Below are 20,261 nucleotides of genomic sequence, written 5' to 3' on the forward strand. Positions count from 1 at the left end.
GATCTACAAGCTCATAGCGCGCCACCGAGTGGCGCGCTACGAGCTTGTAGGTCTGCTATTTTTTAAAAATCGACGACTGACATGGAAACATAGCTTTTTCAGAAAACTGTCAGGATGTAGAAGACATTTTTAGAATCTGATCTCAGGTCAAAATGGGTTAAGCCCTTTAAGCAGTTCTAATTGTTGAGGACCGTGATGGGAGAGGTGGGGTGGTTATAAAGTTGGCTGTTGACAGTTAATGTTGGCAGTTGACTGCTGCTGAGTGTTGAAAAGTGGAGGAGAGGAAAAAACACCCCTAAAGTGAAATATAGCTTTAAACTTCATATGGGCACAGTGAGAATAATGGCTGGCGGTGACAGCAACTCCCCAAGGAGGCAAAATGCTGCAGGTTGACTGTGTGTGTGTGTGTGTGTGTGTGTGTGTGTGTGTGTGTGTGTGTGTGTGTGTGTGTGTGTGTGTGTGTGTGTGTGTGTGTGTGTGTGTGTGTGTGTGTGTGTGTGTGTGTGTGTGTGTGTGTGTGTGTGTGTGTGTGTGTGTGTGTGCCTCGTTGAAAACCACTGTAAATGAAAGGAAAGACTAAATCCCCCATAAGGACTCTTTCCGAAAGAGTCCTTATGGGGGATTTAATCAAATGAAACTTAACCCATTTTGACCTGAGATCAGATTCTAAAAATGTCTTCTACATCCTGACAGTTTTCTGAAAAAGCTATGTTTCTATGTCAGTCGTTCTTTGATTTTTCAAAAATAGCAGACCTACAAGCTCATAGCGCGCCACTCGGTGGCGCGATATGAGCTTGTAGATCTGCTATTTTTCAATAGCTAAAGCATAACATAAGACCAAAAGGGGTTCCCGCCCAAATTGGGTTAAACCATCAGTGTGCCAGGACAGCCAGGTATTAATTAATCCACCAGTGTATTCCAGACAGCGTGTTTTTTTTGGTCGAACCAGAACGGGATCTGCAGAGTCTTTGTTCCTCCTGTTCCAGAAAATACATTATATAATTGCGATCATTGGTTGTTTATTTAGTTTGGGCTGTTAAAAAAAAAAGCTTGTTTTGAGTTTTTGACCAAAAACGAGATAAATCCAGGCAGTGCAGTGAGGCTGTTATTTACCTAACGGGCTTTCCACGGTTCCACCTCCGCTTGGAGGAGGAAACTACTAACTACTAACACAGCGTTTTTGGGGGTTGCCAGTTGGTCAAGTGTGTGACGACATCCCCCACTTAAAGCAGGTCGTACAGCAAAATGAAACATTGTTGTTGTGAGGAACAGAACAGGGGTGCAAAGTGTATTTATTCTTGATTATTTGTGCAATGGGGAGGAGGCGCCTAGTACCCACCAGATTTTTTTTTAAATTTAATTTATTTTTTATTTTAGTTAATTATTTCACGGCTACACCGTACTGCCCCTAAGGACCGGCTGCGTGTCTCGCCTGAAGGAAAGGGTGTGTGTGCGTGCGTGCGTGTTTGTGTGAAAAATGAAAATGTTCTTCTACCAAAGTGAAATGATCTATTCATCATAGTCCTTTATCACAAAGCCAGGCAATGCACAACATATGCCCACCCAGGCACAGGCCTGTTCCACTGTGATGTGCCTAGGGGCTTAGCGCCCTGCTGAATAAAAATCATGGATCAAAAACCGATGAGATGGCATCATTGCAGGATAAAAAAAAGAAAAGAAAACTGTTTACGAAAATGTTTTTTTTTTTCCTACTATCAAATTTGTTTTTAAATGTTTACATGGCCATGTCTCACCTTTGTTCTCTGGACTGGTTGACAGACTTCCAAGCTCTGGTAGAGCAACTACACGAGCCTCCACAAGTGGTGCCTGTATTGTTCCCAGGTGTAAGGACTCATTCAGACAGTCTGCCTGACCAGTAAAGGGGGCAAACCTTTGGAACTCCTTGCATAGTGCCTACGGTACTAACACTAGAGATGAACGGTAACGTCTTCTACCGAGGACTCAAACTATGGTTGAAATCAAATCAACTGTGCTCACATAGTAGTCGTATAGTAACAGTTTCTGACTGGTTTGCTGAGTGATTATGTTTACTTTGTTTTGTAGGTTAATGTAATGAGTATTGTAATTTTGTTGTAGAATATTATTGGTATATATTCCTTTTCTGTACTTTATTGGTTCCTTTTATCTGAAGTGTTACGGTATTATTAGTAAAATCTACCGTGGACACGTGGTGAAAATTAGCAATTGTGCTAACACACTGTAAGCAATACATCTGCTGGTTGCACAATTATGCAATGTGATTGTGATGATGAAAAAACGTGGTGTGAGCTTGTGGGGGTTTTGGGGGGTTCTCTCTTCCCCCCCCCCCCCCCCTTTTTCCTAACAACAGCTCAGCATGCATGTATACTCACAATGCTCATGATCTCCCTTGTGCTCATGGGCTTACTCGCTTTACCAAATCTCCACTCACAGTCATGTACCACTCCAACTCAACGCCGCATGAAGTTCAAATCAACATGCTTCATTGTGATTTTTCGTATTTTATTTCATTTTCTACACATTTTAACGAATACAAGGTTATTTGAGCTAATCTGTATTGTAGTGTATGTTAACCAATTTAGGCCTGACGTCGAAATACAAAAAGAAGTCTTCTGAAAGAATATATAGTCAAAGATTTGTGCCGCATTTTCACGATTAAAAAAAAATAGCAGACATACAAGCTCGTAGCGCGCCACTCGGTGGCGCGCTATGAGCTTGTAGATCTGCTATTTTTAAATAGCTAAAGTATAACATAATGCTTAGTTAAAACACCAAAAGGGGTTCCCGCCCAGAATGGGTTAATACTCTGCAGTCATACTAGTTACCCTGCCCTGCACTACAATAGCTCACCTACTGGTTGATAAGTAGCACTGCCTGAAGTTCATATACGTTTAATATCCCTTGGCCAAGCAGGGATTCCATCTAGCAAAGTGGTAGGACATTTACATACACTTCTTCTTTACCCACAGACCGCATCGTTAGCACAGTAGCATATTTAGACTTTCATATGAGCATGTATTTGCTTGTGATGTGCGATTAAACACGAACACGTAGCTTGGGAGTAACATTATGCTTCCTAGCCAAATCCCCAATGCTTGTGACTGTAAAATGTAAGCAACACATTAACTATTTTCAACTTATATATAGCAGGGCTATAGGAGGATATATTAATGCTCATTATGAGATGGTACCAATTCTTTCTACTTGCTTTGTGCCACCGACGATGCCATCATTGGGCACATTTGACACAGAGCATAAAATAGACAGCAATGGTACCCTCATCATATACAGTGTATGTATAGTGAGCATTTGTGAGGAGTGAGGACCCATATCCATGGATATGGTGTTGGGAAAAAAGTGAACCCTCCCTTTAATCAAATCATGTTGGGCATGTTTGTTGTTTACTGTGGTGTGTAATTGTACACTGACACTGTCTCCCGTGTGTGTGTGTGTGTGTGTGTGTGTGTGTGTGTGTGTGTGTGTGTGTGTGTGTGTGTGTGTGTGTGTGTGTGTGTGTGTGTGTGTGTGTGTGTGTGTGTGTGTGTGTGTGTGTGTGTGTGTGTGTGTGTGTGTGTGTGTGTGTGTGTGTGTGTGTGTGTGTGTGTGTGTGTGTGTGTGTGTGTGTGTGTGTGTGTGTGTGTGTGTGTGTGTGTGTGTGTGTGTGTGCGCCAGATATTTGAGAGGATCCTGTTTATCTGGGCCATCCGCCACCCAGCCAGTGGTTACGTTCAGGGCATCAATGACCTGGTCACGCCGTTCTTTGTCGTTTACGTCTTCGAGTACATCGGTAAGTGACCGCCCCATCTGTCTCTTCCCCTTACGGATCTCTCCATCTCTATTTATTCTCCATCTGTCTCATACACACACACACTATCTCTCTCTCTCTCTCTCTCTCTCTCTCTCTCTCTCTCTCTCTCTCTCTCTCTCTCTCTCTCTCTCTCTCTCGCAGTGGCGCAAACTCGGGCAGTTGAAGCCTTTATTCAGCAGGGCGCTAGCCTCGGAAACCTAGACGTTTTTATTTCCAGGGAGAAAAAAAACAATTCTGGGGCCGAGTCCACTTCAATTCGGCATACAGTAGTGCAAACGTCTCTCACTCTCTGCTGATTTCTGATCGTCTGCACCTTTGTTCAATTGACCCACACACGCACACATGTACACACACGCACTCCTCTTCTCTCTGTCGCTCTAATTAATTAGTCTCATGCCTAGTTTCTCCCGGTGGATCCTGCCGGGAGCTGCCTATGCCATGAAAAACATAGGGGAGTTCCAGTCTAGCAGGGCACATGTAAAAACAACCTTTCAATGTAACTATACCATCTTCGTCGGGTCGACTGTGTCTGCTACCTATACCATTCGCCTATTATAACATTACATGCACAGAGCAGACACTTGGCGTTCTTGTAACACTAATGTGTGGAAACTAAGATAACGTCTTTATGTACTGTGGATAGTCTGCAGAGAATAATGCAACGTCAGATAGAAAATATAGCCATGTTATCACATGGGGGGGAAACGATTCTATTCTGTTCTGTTGCCAGCTGTGTTGACTAACACTGGCGCTTTGAACTGCGATGTGTTTGTCTCTCGAGTGATAAGTCAGACTTGATGCATGCTTCACTTTGCTTTCAGAGGGATTTGAATAACACCCAGCAGCTGTTTCAAGACTGCTCGGTATTGGCATTTTGAAAGTGCAGCAAAAAAAAAAAAAAAGAAGTGTGGTTCTTCTGACTGGTTCACACTTATTGTACACACTACCAACTTCTCAGACTAGAAATATATATTTTTTACATGGATCGAGATTACATTAATTACAGCTACATTAGTTAACCCATTTTGATCTAAAAATGTCTTCTACATCCTGACAGTTTTCTGAAAAAGCTATGTTTCTATGTCGGTCGTTCTTCGATTTTTCAAAAATAGCAGACCTACAAGCTCGTAGCGTGCCACTCGGTGGCGCGCTATGAGCTTGTAGATCTGCTATTTTTCAATAGCTAAAGCATAACATGATGCTAACACCAAAAGGGGTTCCCGCGGCATGATAGGCATCCCAATCAGTTTAACGACTTTAGCCCTATTTCATACTTCGCCTGTTCAAAAAAACAGCTGATCTACAAGCTCCCAACACATCGTTATTTGACACATTGTGAGCCTGTATATCTGTTATTTTTTTATTATGTTTTCATACATATCTTTTCTCATAGGGATAGGGGTCCCTAGCATACAAATATATATATATATATTCAGTTTGGGGTTCCTTGACAAAAGTCTGAGAACCACTCATTTACACTGAAGCCAGAGCTCCGGTAAACAGCAGCGTGAATAGATGATACCCAACATAACCCTGGGATTGTTGGCCACGGAGAGCATGAAAGCAGTTGGAAAGACCTTGAAGATCACATGTTTGTCCTCGCTGTTTTCTTCTTTTTTTTTGTACACATTTCCCTTCATTCCCATCTCCCGGTGTTGTTTCTTTGTTGTTGAGAAGAATAATAACCCATTTTCACCTGAGATCAGATTCTATAAATGTCTTCTACATCCTGACAGTTTTCTGAAAAATCTATGTTTCTATGTCAGTGGTTCTTTGATTTTTCAATAGCTAAAGCATAACATAATGCTAACACCAAAAGGGGTTCCCGCCCAAAATGGGATAATGTCAACATGTTGCAGAGCCCTTGTTTGGTCCCATAGTTCTGGAGTAGCCTGGTTACCGGGTTATCGTGAGGTCTATGCACCCACCGTCTCTGTGTGATTCTCATGATGAAAGTGGGCTGGGAGTAGGGCGTACGACACATTCCATACAAGCTCTGCATCGGTGCCTCGATTGTTGCGATACATTGCGGTTGGCTTATTTACACCCTGGGTATTTGAAGTGGTCCAGCTAGCAATATAATGGATTAAAGAGCGTTTTTTTAGTTACTGTTTTATTTCATAAATGCAACGGTTGAAGCCTCAATCTTCATGGTTGTCTGTATTTGAAGAGCAGGAACATAATGTTGTTTAGCATGATGATATACGTAAACATAACAATCATACATTATTGTGCAAATGTTTAACTAGGAAACAAAGCTCTAGTTTGGGTGGGGGAGTCCTTCCATGTTGTTTCACAAATAACATATTACAACTTGGCCTGACAACATTTTTCAGTCAGTTGTGAGATTTAATTTTGCTTTCTTTTAATCCGTTCAGTCAGACAGAGATGCACAAATGTAAGAATCGATGAAAAGTCTCAGTTAGTATTCCTCCAAGCCTAGAATGTGAAGTGACAGCGTGAGAGAGATGGAAAGACACACTTGACTAGTTGACTCTTTAGATGCTGCAGAATGAGTCTGCTTTATAACTATAATTATAATTTGTGCTGGTTTTTGACGGTGGCAGGAAAGTGTGGCTTCTTCTTAACTTTCACTCTCTAAATCACTCCCGCCCCCCCTAAAAACTTGTATGCACATCATTAGCTTAATTAGTGTTAAAATAGGTTGAGTCTCTATTCTCACACTGTGTTGAAAACTACCTTGCTCTCCACCAGTCTCTACCAGTCTCCCATAGATTTCTAGAGCATATCGGAATCCGTTTGATAGGATCTAGGAATCTTACTGTGCACAACACCCATTCAGTAGATAACATCCATGCTCTTCTTGGGCTTTTAGGCACAGTGGGATATATAACACCACATACTGGTTAAATGCATTAGTGTGTCTGTGTCTGCAACTCTCCATGTATCCAAAGGCCTGACTTATAGTTTGTCATACGAAGAAGTATTTTAGGCCTTAGTATTTTAAGCAACCTCGTAATGCACGCACGCACGCACGCACGCACGCACGCACGCACGCACGCACGCACGCACATACACATACACATACACGTGTACATACACATACACATACACATACACATACACGTGTACATACACATATACACACACACACACACACAGTGCCTGGGTTGGTGTCAAAGTGTCCTTGAGCAACACACTGAATCCTATAATTGCTGCTGATGAGCGGATTAGTGCCTCGCATGGTTTCCTCCATCATTGGTGTGCGTGTGAAAAGTGATGTCGTCCTTTAACTAATTTACCGCCATTCACGCCTTTTCACGCCTTCTGGTCCGACCGGCGACCGCCCACCTTGCCTAGATCGCCTATGGACGCCTTTTTTAATATCAATTGATTACGGTTCACAACTGTGTCCAGTTTGGGTGCGATAAAAACAAAACAAAAAAAACTGAAATCCGCTGGCTTGTGCTGTCTATGGGAACACAGTTGTTTAGAGGAACGCAGTTGTTTAGAATTGTAATATCTCGGTTCTTTTTGGCTCAAAACAAGCTTGATTTGCAGCTCATTTCTCTAAATTATATGATCCTCTGTTACAAAAATTACGTTTTTGGTGAATTAAATGGCATTCGCGGGACCTGTTAACGATAATTCAACTAAATTCTCTCTCTGCCTGTATTCCGTACTGTTATCTTATCCTGCATTTAAATGAATGGAAGGTTCAGTCTTAAGTGCCCACTGTCAACAAATTATGCCTGCATTACTGAATCTGTGGCCTTCAATCGACACACTCTCTCTCTCTCCCAATCTCAATGGCGCTTATACCTGTCCATCGCAGGGGAGTTTTTTTTATTCACACCCACATCTTTCATCGAAATAGAAAACCACTTCGACCGGCAGTTGATTGACGACCACACAGATTGTTTAACCACTTGTGTGTCCGGTTTATCGACCCGGGAGCAGCCATCGATTCACAAAACTCCATAGTTTCTCGCTCCCTAACCCCCCTCCCTCAATACCACACACCATCCGCCTCCTGGAGTGCAGCACTTTTCACATTAGCAGACATTAGAAGTCGTCTAATGTGGGGCCGCAATCGATCCGCCGGACGATCCATAATGCAATCTGCACTGGCCCTGCATGTGTGTCTATCCACTTGCAGAGTGGCGGAGTGGAGACGACAGCATGCCGAGACAAGAGAGAGGAGAGTCTTGTGGCACAGCAAGATCATATTCAATTCGTTTTATTGTTTTTATTGCCCAGGCGGTGGCGTAACCGTCTGGGCACCCGACTGGTAATCCAGTCGCAGTGTGCCGCGGGTTCGACTCCCGAGCCCGACACGGCCTTTACTGCATGTCTTCCCCCATCTCTCTCCCGTTTCCTGTCAGCCTACTGTCTGTCCCTTCAAAAAAAAAACAATAAAAGGCATAAGCCGCAAAAAAATATCTTTAAAAAAAATAAATTATGTTTTTATTTTGGTCATTGTGTACAAGCATGATAAACAGTTTACATCATGTGGTTTAGTGCACTTTCATGTCCAGCAAATGTGGAGTTTACCAGAAACATGACATGTTATGTTTGCTCCTGTTCATGTGATCATTTCTTACAGATATATTTCCCAAGTTCTCATTAGTGACCAAAGTTTAAAAAAAAAATTCCAATCGATTTGTTTTTAACTCTTTGAGAGTTTCAAGGATTTCTATATAGTTTTTAGACTTCTCTATGGCAGAATGGCGTTTTTGAATGATTTATTGAAAATTCTCTGTTGTGAATGTGTGACAACGAAAGACCTTCAGAGAAAGCTTGGCTTGTCTGCTTCCAGGAAAAAAATGAACTGAGTTGATAAAATGTTTAGTTTTTGTGTTGGAAGCCATTTAAAAGAGCCTGCATTTACACTGGGTAGTGTTTCTAGGACAACAACAAAAGTTATGCCCGGTTGAAGTTTTATTTTCTAAATAACTTTTTTTCTGCTGGGCGTACATAGCCATGCAATATCTCATTTTAAAGGGTGAGTTGTCTAGTTCAATTAAAATAAAATAAAAAGTTTCTCACATGTACCACTGTAGATATTTTGCCATCTATAAATAGCATGGTCAGTCATGATCAATCTGACCTATCCAGCTAAAAGTCCCCCTAGCTCTGAAATGGAACATCATATAAACTCAATTCTTTTTTGGGGTAAAATTAGACATTCTAACGCACATTTTGATATATACCATGTTTACATAGTCTTACCAGTACCTTGTCTATTCATGCATGTATCTCAAAAACCTGTTGTGAAGAAACAGTTTTGATAAAAAAACACATCCAAGGACATTGTTTTGATATGACTTTGTGCCCATGATATGTATCAAAATATAGACTTGAATGTATACTGTATTATAACAAAAAATTGGGTTCTTACCATCTACCGTTACAGAGTAAATCACAGTTGAAACTCGCTTAGTCAAACCATAAACCTCAGAATAGTGAACAAAATAGCCATGACAGGTCTAACTCATTGTAAAAGCGTCTTTTATTTTTTATGACTACTAACATAATACAATTATAATAAATATTACAGAAAATAAATAGGCCTACATACAAAACAGTTGTCCCCAAACTCCCCAGTGTCCCCAAACCACTGCATTCCAGTTGTTCTTGACGGTGTGTGTGTGTGTGTAGGCTAAATTTAAAAAAAACAACAACTGAAATTAATGAATGCATCCGGTTCAGTGTCGGAGAACTCCATCGCAGTCTTGACTCTTCGTCTTCATCATCATCATCATCATCATCCTCCTCCTCTGATGCCAGTTCTAAATATATAAAAATAAACATTTAGCTGTAGTCAGCCCGGCCAATAGCCAGTTGGGGGTGGGGGGGACGTAGGCTATCTGACATCATCGTCATCATCATCATCACACGGAGACACACTAAACAATGTACAATCATGATAGTATACAATATTCAATTAATGCGATTATCATGCAAGCTCAGACGTCAATGAAACGTCATACAGATCTTATATAATACGCTACTGTTAGCTTCACTCCCCGTCCCCCCTCCGATCCTTGTAGCAAGGTCATCATATTCACGCGTTGCTTCAGTAAACGATGCATGTTTGTTCTCCGTCTTTGTAGACAGTAAATAAAAGGAGCGAACATTACTCTAAAGATCAGATCGCCTATAAGGCACGCTACAATATAAAATACTTGTACTGCCATGCGTGCATGCCTGCTACGATACATTTGTACTGCACCGACCAACCGATCGACACCATTAGCTTGGTGCTGGCTAATGGCTGGGGGCCATCGTGGTGAGTCATTCTGGCGTCATGATCTGACTAGTAGTAGTAATTATCCAAGCATCTATTTGTAGCGATCATCTTATGATGTCTGATCACTATAGAAGGGCATTTTCTACAATAAGATTACCTCAAAACATTCCGGGTTGATCGTCTTCTTCAATGGTTTCCCGGTATAGCTCATCGGACGACGATGGGGAGACAATGAAAAAAGGAGGGAGGGAGCAGCGAGTCTCGCTGTAAGCACTGGACCAGGGCTACTCCGCCTGGAGAAGGCGACTGGGACGCGTATGGATCAATACTACTACCACAAAACTCGCTCAAATAAATAGTACTGCTTTCAACTTTTTCTGCTAGAAAATCGCTCTGGCGAGACGGGTAAACAGGCAAAACAATGAAAACTATGAAGACTCCCTCTGCCCCCACTGTTTACAGGGGGTGGGACCAGCTTCCAATGGCAACACGTACACGTGTGTCACGTGACACGGGTTTTCTGGGTAATGTAGTTGGAATATAAGCTCAGGAATTTAAACAGCGCTTCGGAGCATATTAATATGTTTAGATTAATCAAAAACGGCGAAGACGCCAATTGGCGTCATTGATCATTTACGGAATTCTGATGAAGACGCCAATTGGCGTCTTTCACCTTCTAAGGGTTAATAACAATTTTCACTCACAACAATCATTTCTACAATGAGTCCCTGAGACTGTTGCCAGCATAAACCCGGCAAGTTGTTGGATGAATGAATGGAATGTCTCACTATACCAAGTGTGAATATACCGAGTGTGTGCCGAGTGATACTCATTGGGGCAGACCTGGGCATTACGCGCCCTGGGGGCCAAATACGGCCCTTTGGCTGACTGACCGGCTCGTGAAAGGACACTTGGAAATTAGAAAATAAAACGTACTTTCTAATTTTACCCCATGCGTGGACTAAAACGACATTGCTTTTATTTTTGTCCAGCTTTGTGTGTTTGTGTGTACCCCATAGCGATGATTTGATTGGCTGAGCACCCCCTAGCGATGATTTGATTGGCTGAGCACCCCCTAGCGGTGATTTGATTGGCTGAGCACCCCCTAGCGATGATTTGATTGGCTGAGCACCCCCTAGCGGTGATTTGATTGGCTGAGCGATGTACGTAATGAGGATAACAAGTGAGGACAGACAATTGAGGACCGGAAACTGATGATATATGATGATGAGAGCACACCTCACTTCACACGGGTGTGATTTGTATTTAAAACGTAGCATGCAGAGCACAACGATGAACCCATCCATCCGTGAATGTTGTAAAGCAGATGTTGTTGATGTGCAGTTTGTTTATGGAACATGTTGGACATACTGTACGTACCATGGAGAAGAAGGAAAGTCTGCACACCGGTTTGTAGCTCCCAGTAGAGATATAGCACAAAGACGCCCTTAAAAGGGCGAGGTCCCGCTGAAACGGGTCTGGGAATGCCCATATATGGACCCTTTCTTTAAACGTTTTCGGGCCGAGTAGGGTGTAAAATGTGTGCTAATTAGTAAGGCCAGGCGGGGGCCTCTGGCCAGCACAGTTAGGGCCCAGGTACAGTTGGGTGCCACCGATATTGTCCCTTATCATTTGACCCATTTAGGCCTGACCTCAACATTTTAAAAAATCCTTCTAAATCCTCCAGTTTTCTGAAATACATATTTTCACGATTTTTCAAAAATAGCAGACCTACAAGCTCGTAGCGCGCCACTCGGTGGCGCGCTATGAGCTTGTAGATCTGCTATTTTTCAATAGCTAAATTATAACACAATGTTTAAAACACCAAAAGGGGTTCCCGCCCCAAAATGGGTTAACTGTCCTTTTGCGCAGATCACGCAAAACTCAGCAAAAAGAAAAGGACAATATCGATGGCCTCCAACTGTAATTACTTTGGGGGAGGGCCCGTCTAGAGTTTGAATGGACGGGTATCGGTCCAAAGGGAAACATCGCTCCATATATGCAGATTTAGGTGATGATCCAGTCTTCTCCATGTATGACTATCCAGGGTTTGATGAGGTCAGTCTCGTGATCTTCCTATATGGAGACGGCCATATATGGAGCGTGTCACGAGGCGTGATGGACTGACTGACATGAAATTCAGGTTTTCATAGTAAACTGTGACCTACGGTCGCAATTAGACCCTGGTGTCGGGTACCGTTGGACGCTCATAAGCCCCTCTTGATGAGGTTTAAGATCTCTCACGGGGCAGACCTGGCTTTGAATCCTGGGTAGGACACAAGAAATTACATATTGTAGCTTTTAAGACAACAGGCTGTTGCTAGGTTACAGTAAAGAGCTCAGCAGCAACTAATGGTATAATGGGAACTATTGTGCAGTCAGAGCTGGAGCCACTTTTTCTGTCCACTAGCGACCGTTGTTTAGCAGTGGTGGAAAGTAACTTCATTATTTTATTGCCATCTATGCTAATGGCACCTATTTATGCCAGCTACGCGTATAAGTGCATACAACCGTTTAATCACGCACGCACGCACGCACGCACGCACGCACGCACGCACGCACGCACGCACGCACGCACGCACGCACGCACGCACGCACGCACGCACGCACGCACGCACGCACGCACACACTCTTGGGACATTTGTAGTCGTAGTGGCTACATCTGACATTAAATAATTATGTATACTTATTACTTTTTACTTTGGTACTTAGATTTTGATGCCAACATTTTTTTTACTTTTACTCAAGTAATTGTCTTGAATTACATCCCTTTTAACTTTATATTTTTATATTGTGGTATTGCTGCTTTTACTTTATTAAAAAGAAGAGACAAAAAACTACATCTGACACCTCATACAGTTGGAGGCCATCGATATTGTCCTTTTGCTGAGGTTTGCGTGATCTGCGCAAAAGGACAGTTAACCCATTTTGGGCGGGAACCCCTTTTGGTGTTTTAAACATTATGTTATAATTTAGCTATTGAAAAATAGCAGATCTACAAGCTCTGCTATTTTTGAAAAATCGTGAAAATATTTATTTCAGAAAACTGGAGGATTTAGAAGGATTTTTTAAAATTGAGGTCAGGCCTAAATGGGTCAAATGATAAAGGGACAATATCGGTGGCACCCAACTGTATAACACCAGTGTTGTTTGCAGGCCAGCTGCCTGACAGGTGAGTGTTCAGATCTTTGTTGTCTTTGCCGAATAACTAAAAGAGAGAAATTGAATGCAAGTCAATTGACAGAAAACAAGAGTTCTCCCTCGTTCTCCCTCTGCACAACGACGTGTGTGCAGAGGCAAATGTGACAACGGACAAAAAGAAAGTAATTGTAAACAAAAAAAACATAAACAGGAAAGTAATTGTTTGTGGAACAAAGACTTGAGTGATGCTCTGCAAGGCCCTTGTCTTTTTCTCAATAAATACATTTTGTCGTGTTTTTAAATCAGTGGTTCTCAAAGTGTGGGATGGTTCCCGGGGGGTCCTTAACACAATTAGTTCATATATCATCTAAATCAGTTTAACCACTTCAACGGTACACAGTGCATGCATTGGTTATTTTCTACTACTAGTACTACTACAGTATACCTAGCATGTTTTTTTTTCTTTCTTTCTTGGAATCCTTTCTCAGATTGAGGTGTTGATCTCTACTGGGACGTTAGCTTCTCATTACTAAATGCAGCAGTGTGCAGGGATTATTAAGAATATTTTATTTTATTTGTAGTAGAAGTTTTAATGCAGGGCTTTTACTAAAGTAAAAGTACCTACTTGTTTCACGACTAGACTTGACCTTACAAGGTCGCCCGTCTCCGCTGTGTGTGTTAGTAGAGGATTATGACTTGGTTTTAATGGTGTCAGCATGTCTCTGAAACTTGCCAAATGACACTGTGTGTGTGTGTGTGTGTGTGTGTGTGTGTGTGTGTGTGTGTGTGTGTGTGTGTGTGTGTGTGTGTGTGTGTGTGTGTGTGTGTGTGTGTGTGTGTGTGTGTGTGTGTGTGTGTGTGTGTGTGTGTGTGTGTGTGTGTGTGTGTGTGTGTGTGTGTGTGTGTGTGTGTGTGTGTGTGTGTGTGTGTGTGTGTGTGTGTGGGTTGGTTGGTTGGTTGGTTGGTTGGTTGGTTGACATCAGGGATGGAGATCCCTGATGTCATCAATATTGCCCTGATGTCAACTATATTGGCCAGAAACTCTACATCTGACCTCAAACCCTTAGATCTCCATATATGGAGCTGACCTGTTCTGACATGATTCCATATGTTGATCTGACCACATCAAACCCTACACTCAAGACACGGATGGCCAGTACATAATTCATTCCATATGTTTATCTGACCCCCCATGCCAAAGCACCAGCGCTCCACCAGCAGTCTGCTGTTACCTATAGACGGATGCGTGCACGCAACTCACCCTCAGGCGTCTTACTGGTATAGTCATCTGAAATGTTTTAGTATTCTCTAGGACTAGGTCGTCCTCAGACGAGCCCTCCATCGTCGCTTCCGGTCATCGCGGTTCTCCATACATCCGGCCAGTTTGTTGGTTCTTTGCGTTCCTATAGTTGTTCTTGAGTACATCCAGATATGTTCATGTGGGACGTCCTCGTGGCCGGTGCCCGTGTGTTGGTTCATGTGGGACGTCCTCATGGCCGGTGCCCGTGTGTTGGTTCATGTGGGACGTCCTCATGGCCGGTGCCCGTGTGTTGGTTCATGTGGGACGTCCTCATGGCCGGTGCCCGTGTGTTGGTTCATGTGGGACGTCCTCGTGGCCGGTGCCCGTGTGTTGGTTCATGTGGGACGTCCTCGTGGCCGGTGCCCGTGTGTTGGTTCATGTGGGACGTCCTCGTGGCCGATGCCCGTGTGTTGGTTCATGTGGGACGTCCTCGTGGCCGGTGCCCGTGTGTTGGTTCATGTGGGACGTCCTCGTGGCTGGTGCCCGTGTGTTGGTTCATGTGGGACGTCCTCATGGCCGGTGCCCGTGTGTTGGTTCATGTGGGACGTCCTCGTGGCCGGTGCCCGTGTGTTGGTTCATGTGGGACGTCCTCATGGCCGGTGCCCGTGTGTTGGTTCATGTGGGACGTCCTCGTGGTCGGTGCCCGTGTGTTGGTTCATGTGGGACGTCCTCGTGGCCGGTGCCCGTGTGTTGGTTCATGTGGGACGTCCTCGTGGCTGGTGCCCGTGTGTTGGTTCATGTGGGACGTCCTCGTGGCCGGTGCCCGTGTGTTGGTTCATGTGGGACGTCCTCGTGGCTGGTGCCCGTGTGTTGGTTCATGTGGGACGTCTTCGTGGCCGATGCCCGTGTGTTGGTTCATGTGGGACGTCCTCGTGGCCGATGCCCGTGTGTTGGTTCATGTGGGACGTCCTCGTGGCCGGTGCCCGTGTGTTGGTTCATGTGGGACGTCCTCGTGGCCGGTGCCCGTGTGTTGGTTCATGTGGGACGTCCTCGTGGCCGGTGCCCGTGTGTTGGTTCATGTGGGACGTCCTCATGGCCGGTGCCCGTGTGTTGGTTCATGTGGGACGTCCTCGTGGCCGGTGCCCGTGTGTTGGTTCATGTGGGACGTCCTCGTGGCCGATGCCCGTGTGTTGGTTCATGTGGGACGTCCTCGTGGCCGGTGCCCGTGTGTTGGTTCATGTGGGACGTCCTCGTGGCTGGTGCCCGTGTGTTGGTTCATGTGGGACGTCCTCATGGCCGGTGCCCGTGTGTTGGTTCATGTGGGACGTCCTCGTGGCCGGTGCCCGTGTGTTGGTTCATGTGGGACGTCCTCGTGGCTGGTGCCCGTGTGTTGGTTCATGTGGGACGTCCTCGTGGCCGGTGCCCGTGTGTTGGTTCATGTGGGACATCCTCGTGGCCGGTGCCCGTGTGTTGGTTCATGTGGGACGTCTTCGTGGCCGATGCCCGTGTGTTGGTTCATGTGGGACGTCCTCGTGGCCGGTGCCCGTGTGTTGGTCCTCGTGGTCGGTGCCCGTGTGTTGGTTCATGTGGGACGTCCTCGTGGCCGGTGCCCGTGTGTTGGTTCATGTGGGACGTCCTCGTGGCCGGTGCCCGTGTGTTGGTTCATGTGGGACGTCCTCGTGGTCGGTGCCCGTGTGTTGGTTCATGTGGGACGTCCTCGTGGTCGATGCCCGTGTGTTGGTTCATGTGGGACGTCTTCGTGGCTGGTGCCCGTGTGTTGGTTCATGTGGGACGTCCTCGTGGCCGGTGCCCGTGTGTTGGTTCATGTGGGACATCCTCGTGGCCGGTGCCCGTGTGTTGGTTCATGTGGGACGTCCTCGTGGCCGGTGCCCGTGTGTTGGTTCATGTGGGACGTCCTCGTGGCCGGTGCCCGTGTGTTGGTTCATGTGGGACGTCCTTGTGGCTGGTGCCCGTGTGTTGGTTCATGTGGGACGTCCTCGTGGCCGGTGCCCGTGTGTTGGTTCATGTGGGACGTCCTCGTGGCCGGTGCCCGTGTGTTGGTTCATGTGGGACGTCCTCGTGGTGCCCGTGTGTTGGTTCATGTGGGACGTCCTCGTGGCCGGTGCCCGTGTGTTGGTTCCCACAGCACTGACTTGCTGCTGGCTGGCAGTTCTTGGTGTCTTTGGCAGTGTCCTAGTCTCATTCTCCTGGCTGCTATTTTCTGGCTCACCCTTGGCATTCCATCATACAGGTTCTTGTTGGTATCAATGTGTACGCTTGCTGATAAGTACTGCACGCAGAATCCTGGTGTAGCACCCATGTAGAGACTTCTACAGGGTTGACTTCAGATGATGATGTTCACTAGATGAAGCATATAAGCATATCATTTTTGGGGTCCTTGGAGCGCTCTTTGACAACTGGGAGTTCTGCACTGACTGGCTCCTTGAGCCGTGTGCCATGTCAGCCATGAGTGCCTTTTATAGTTATCTGATGCCTCTCATAATTCGCCTTACTATTATTTTGTGGCTAATGGTTTTCCCCCAAAGTTAAGACCGCAGATTACTGCCCGCTAACGACTTAATAGGCTGATCTGTCATGTCCGTCCGCAGAAAACCTCTATGCCAATTCTTAACGCGCGTGAGCGCCAGCTTAAAGCACGGTCACGGTGCACAGCGGCATAGTACCACCAGCGGTCGCTCAAGTATCAACGGTTGTTATAGGTCAGTCAAGATTTGACACAAAAAAAAGATCCTTAGGGACATCCAAATAACATTAAAATAGAGTATTATATAAATTGTGTATCACGGTTAATTCAGGGGTTGAAAGTCGGGGTGCCATTAAAAGCCTATAAGGCAAACATTTCAAATTTCAATTATGCTTTAAGTATAGCATGTGACGTGTCAAACTAGGGGGTTTTCATGATTCTGCATCCATTGCAAGCATTAGTTTTGCGCACAAAAAAACACTCCTTTGCCTAAATTCGGCCATAGCTACTTGCCCAAATGTGCCCAAATGTGCTGACCTCATGTGACGACGGCTACGGCCGTTTTATAGACGAAGGAGTGTTTTTTTGTGCAAACTAAAGTTTGCAATGGATTCAGAATCACAAATAACCCCTAGTTTGTCACGTCGCATGCTACTTAAAGCATAATTATTTATTTTTTATTCTTGCTTTATATACTGTAGGTTTTTAATGGTACCCTAACTTTCACAATTTATATAATTCTCTATTTTGAATATGTTATTTGGATGACTATAAGGATCATAAAAAACCTTACTATTGCAATTTATTTTGGGTCACGCCCCTTTTAAGCTTAGATAGACTGGCCTATTGGAGTGTTTAGAGTGTTATTTTTGTTAACCACTCTAATCCTATTGTATGCTTCATCGTACAAATCACTGATCTATATGTGAGCTTGTATTGCTGCTTTTTGTTTGTTTTTTGCCTCGAATGACCAAAACATAGACTTGGACCCTGTTGGCTCCAATGCTGATCAGCGAGTCCCCGGTTCCATTCCCGATGCCCGCTGAACAATTTGCTGCATTGCCTCACTGACTCACGCACGCACACACGCACACACACGCGCACGAGCACAGAGAGAGAGAGAGCAGGGGGATGTGGAAGCTAATGTGAACCCTAGAACAGAATTCTGCTTCACATCCACATTGCCATGGTTACAATTATTATGAAGCCTGCATATATGCGTGTGCGTGCGTGTGTGCGCAGTCATGCACACAACTCGCATAGCACAAACAGGATATGGTGGGAACAAAGGCAGCGTTTTTGGCTCGACGGTGGCCATGTTTAACATAAAAAAGCCACATGTTTCCTGTCCACATGAAGCGCCAGCACACCCAGAGGGGCTACAGGAGCATTATATACTGTATCTCCAAACACACGCATGCGTGTGTGCCGATAAGCCAAAGTGTATTAACCCATTTAGGCCTGACGTCGACATTTAAAAAAATGTCTTCTAAATCAGTGTTTCTGTATCAGTGGTGCTCAATATTTCATATCAAGGACCCCGGAAATGATATGTAATTGGCCATGCACCGACCCCCATCTGAAAGTATGTTGTTCCAGTGACCCCCCGTAAGCAAAGATTTGAGTTAAAAACGTTCGCTCTGAAATAATCTATTCAAAGCTTTGCACCACATTTTCACGATTTTTCAAAAATAGCAGACCTACAAGCTCGTAGCGCGGCACTCGGTGCCGTGCTATGACCTTGTAGATCTGCTATTTTTCAATAGCTAAAGCATAGCATAATGCTTAAAACACCAACAGGGGTTCCCGCCCAAAATGGGTTAATAACCATATTCCATTTGATGTTGAGGACTTCCATCTTCCGTTGCCAAGCGCTCTCGGGACGCGCCCGCCGTTTGATGTATAGATGCGTGAGAGGCTTGTGGTGCAGACGGCGGTGATGAGAGCATCATGGACATGACGGGGGGGCCATTGTCCACGGGCCCTCCGAGCAAGGGCCTATTGTTATCAAGGGTTAGGCTGGGGCTTATAGGCGCTTTGATGAAAGATGGAGGCATCGCAGGACAGATAAACACCTGCTTGCACTAGATAGCATTTTTAGGATTATCACAAGAGCTGCCGGATGTTCCCACGTATATTCCCATCCTCTTGTGGAGATATATAGGCAGCGACTAGATCACCATGCTTTGGTAGACCCAAGCGATCACAACCATGGATTTGTATCCAATGTGGATTATTTTTTCTTTAACTTTAATTCAGTTTAACCCATTCTGGGCGGGAACCCCTTTTGGTGTTTTAAACATTATGTTATAATTTAGCTTTTCAAAAATAGCAGATCTACAAGCTCATAGCGCGCCACCGAGTGGCGCGCTACGAGCTTGTAGGTCTGCTATTTTTGAAAAATCGTGAAAATATTTATTTCAGAAAACTGGAGGATTTAGAATATTTTTTTTAAATTTTGAGGTCAGGCCTAAATGGGTTAATATGAGATGGTCGGGTTCATTGCCAAATCAGTATATTTGTGCACACCACCTTGAATTTGTTCTCTGCATTTAACCCGTCCTAACGGCTAGGAGCAGTGGGCGGCAGTTAGGGGGTCAGTGTCTCGCTCACATTGACGCAGTGCCAGAAGGAGTCGCGGCTGAACCAGGAACCTTAGTTTTAGTTTTTTGTTATTCGCAAAGGGTCTCATTGGGACAAAACGTTTTTTGAGGTAAACCACACCAATGCAACTCATTGAGGTGCAATGGTGTGGTTTATGTATTAATTAGCGTGCGTGCGTGCGTGCATTAATTAATACATGTTCATAATTCAGGGCGATCTGATCGTGGTTCTACTACTTTACTAAATGGGAGACGGCCTGCTACCTAGTTTTGCATGTGATACATTCAACACATCCAATGCCTCTCAGCGTGCGTGCGTGCGTGCGTGCGTGCGTGTGTCACTCTACCAGGATGGAAATTAAGTGTGTGATGCTCTCCGTGGCTAGGAATTTTTAAAGTCCTGTGGTGTAATGTTATGCCTAAGAAAAACACTAATTAGTGAAATCACCCAGTGTCACGTTGAATCAAAAGCATGAAACCGGCCCAAAAAAAATAATCTCTGGGGGAAATGAATTAAGAATGTTCTCTTGATTCTGTCTGTCACGTGACGTCGCACCTGTAAATTTCTCTCCTACACCCTCATCACCTCCAGCTGTGTGTATAATTGTGTCTGTGCGTGTGTGTGTGTATACTGTACAAAACAGTGCCCTGCGTGTAGTACATTCAAAGGTGTCTGTCGACAACTTTGACAGACTTCACTTCCCCCTTCAATTACACTTGACGGTTTGGATGCCACCTCCCCGCAGTGTGTTCCAAGTGTCATTAACCCA

The 20,261-nt window shown here is 44.7% G+C and overlaps 1 protein-coding gene across 1 annotated transcript in view; it reads left to right on the plus strand.

Annotated features, from left to right (window-relative positions):
- The window catches only part of tbc1d22a (TBC1 domain family, member 22a), a 131,219-nt gene that overhangs the window by 65,712 nt on the left and 45,246 nt on the right, over positions 1-20,261 (plus strand). Inside the window, exons 10-11 of the mRNA XM_079494193.1 lie at positions 3,673-3,787; positions 18,819-18,901. Of these exons, the coding sequence (XP_079350319.1) occupies positions 3,673-3,787; positions 18,819-18,901 (198 nt within the window). The remainder of the gene's footprint in view (positions 1-3,672; positions 3,788-18,818; positions 18,902-20,261) is intronic.

Source organism: Electrona antarctica (assembly GCF_951216825.1).
Source record: "Electrona antarctica genome assembly, chromosome: 23".
Taxonomy (NCBI): domain Eukaryota; kingdom Metazoa; phylum Chordata; class Actinopteri; order Myctophiformes; family Myctophidae; genus Electrona; species Electrona antarctica.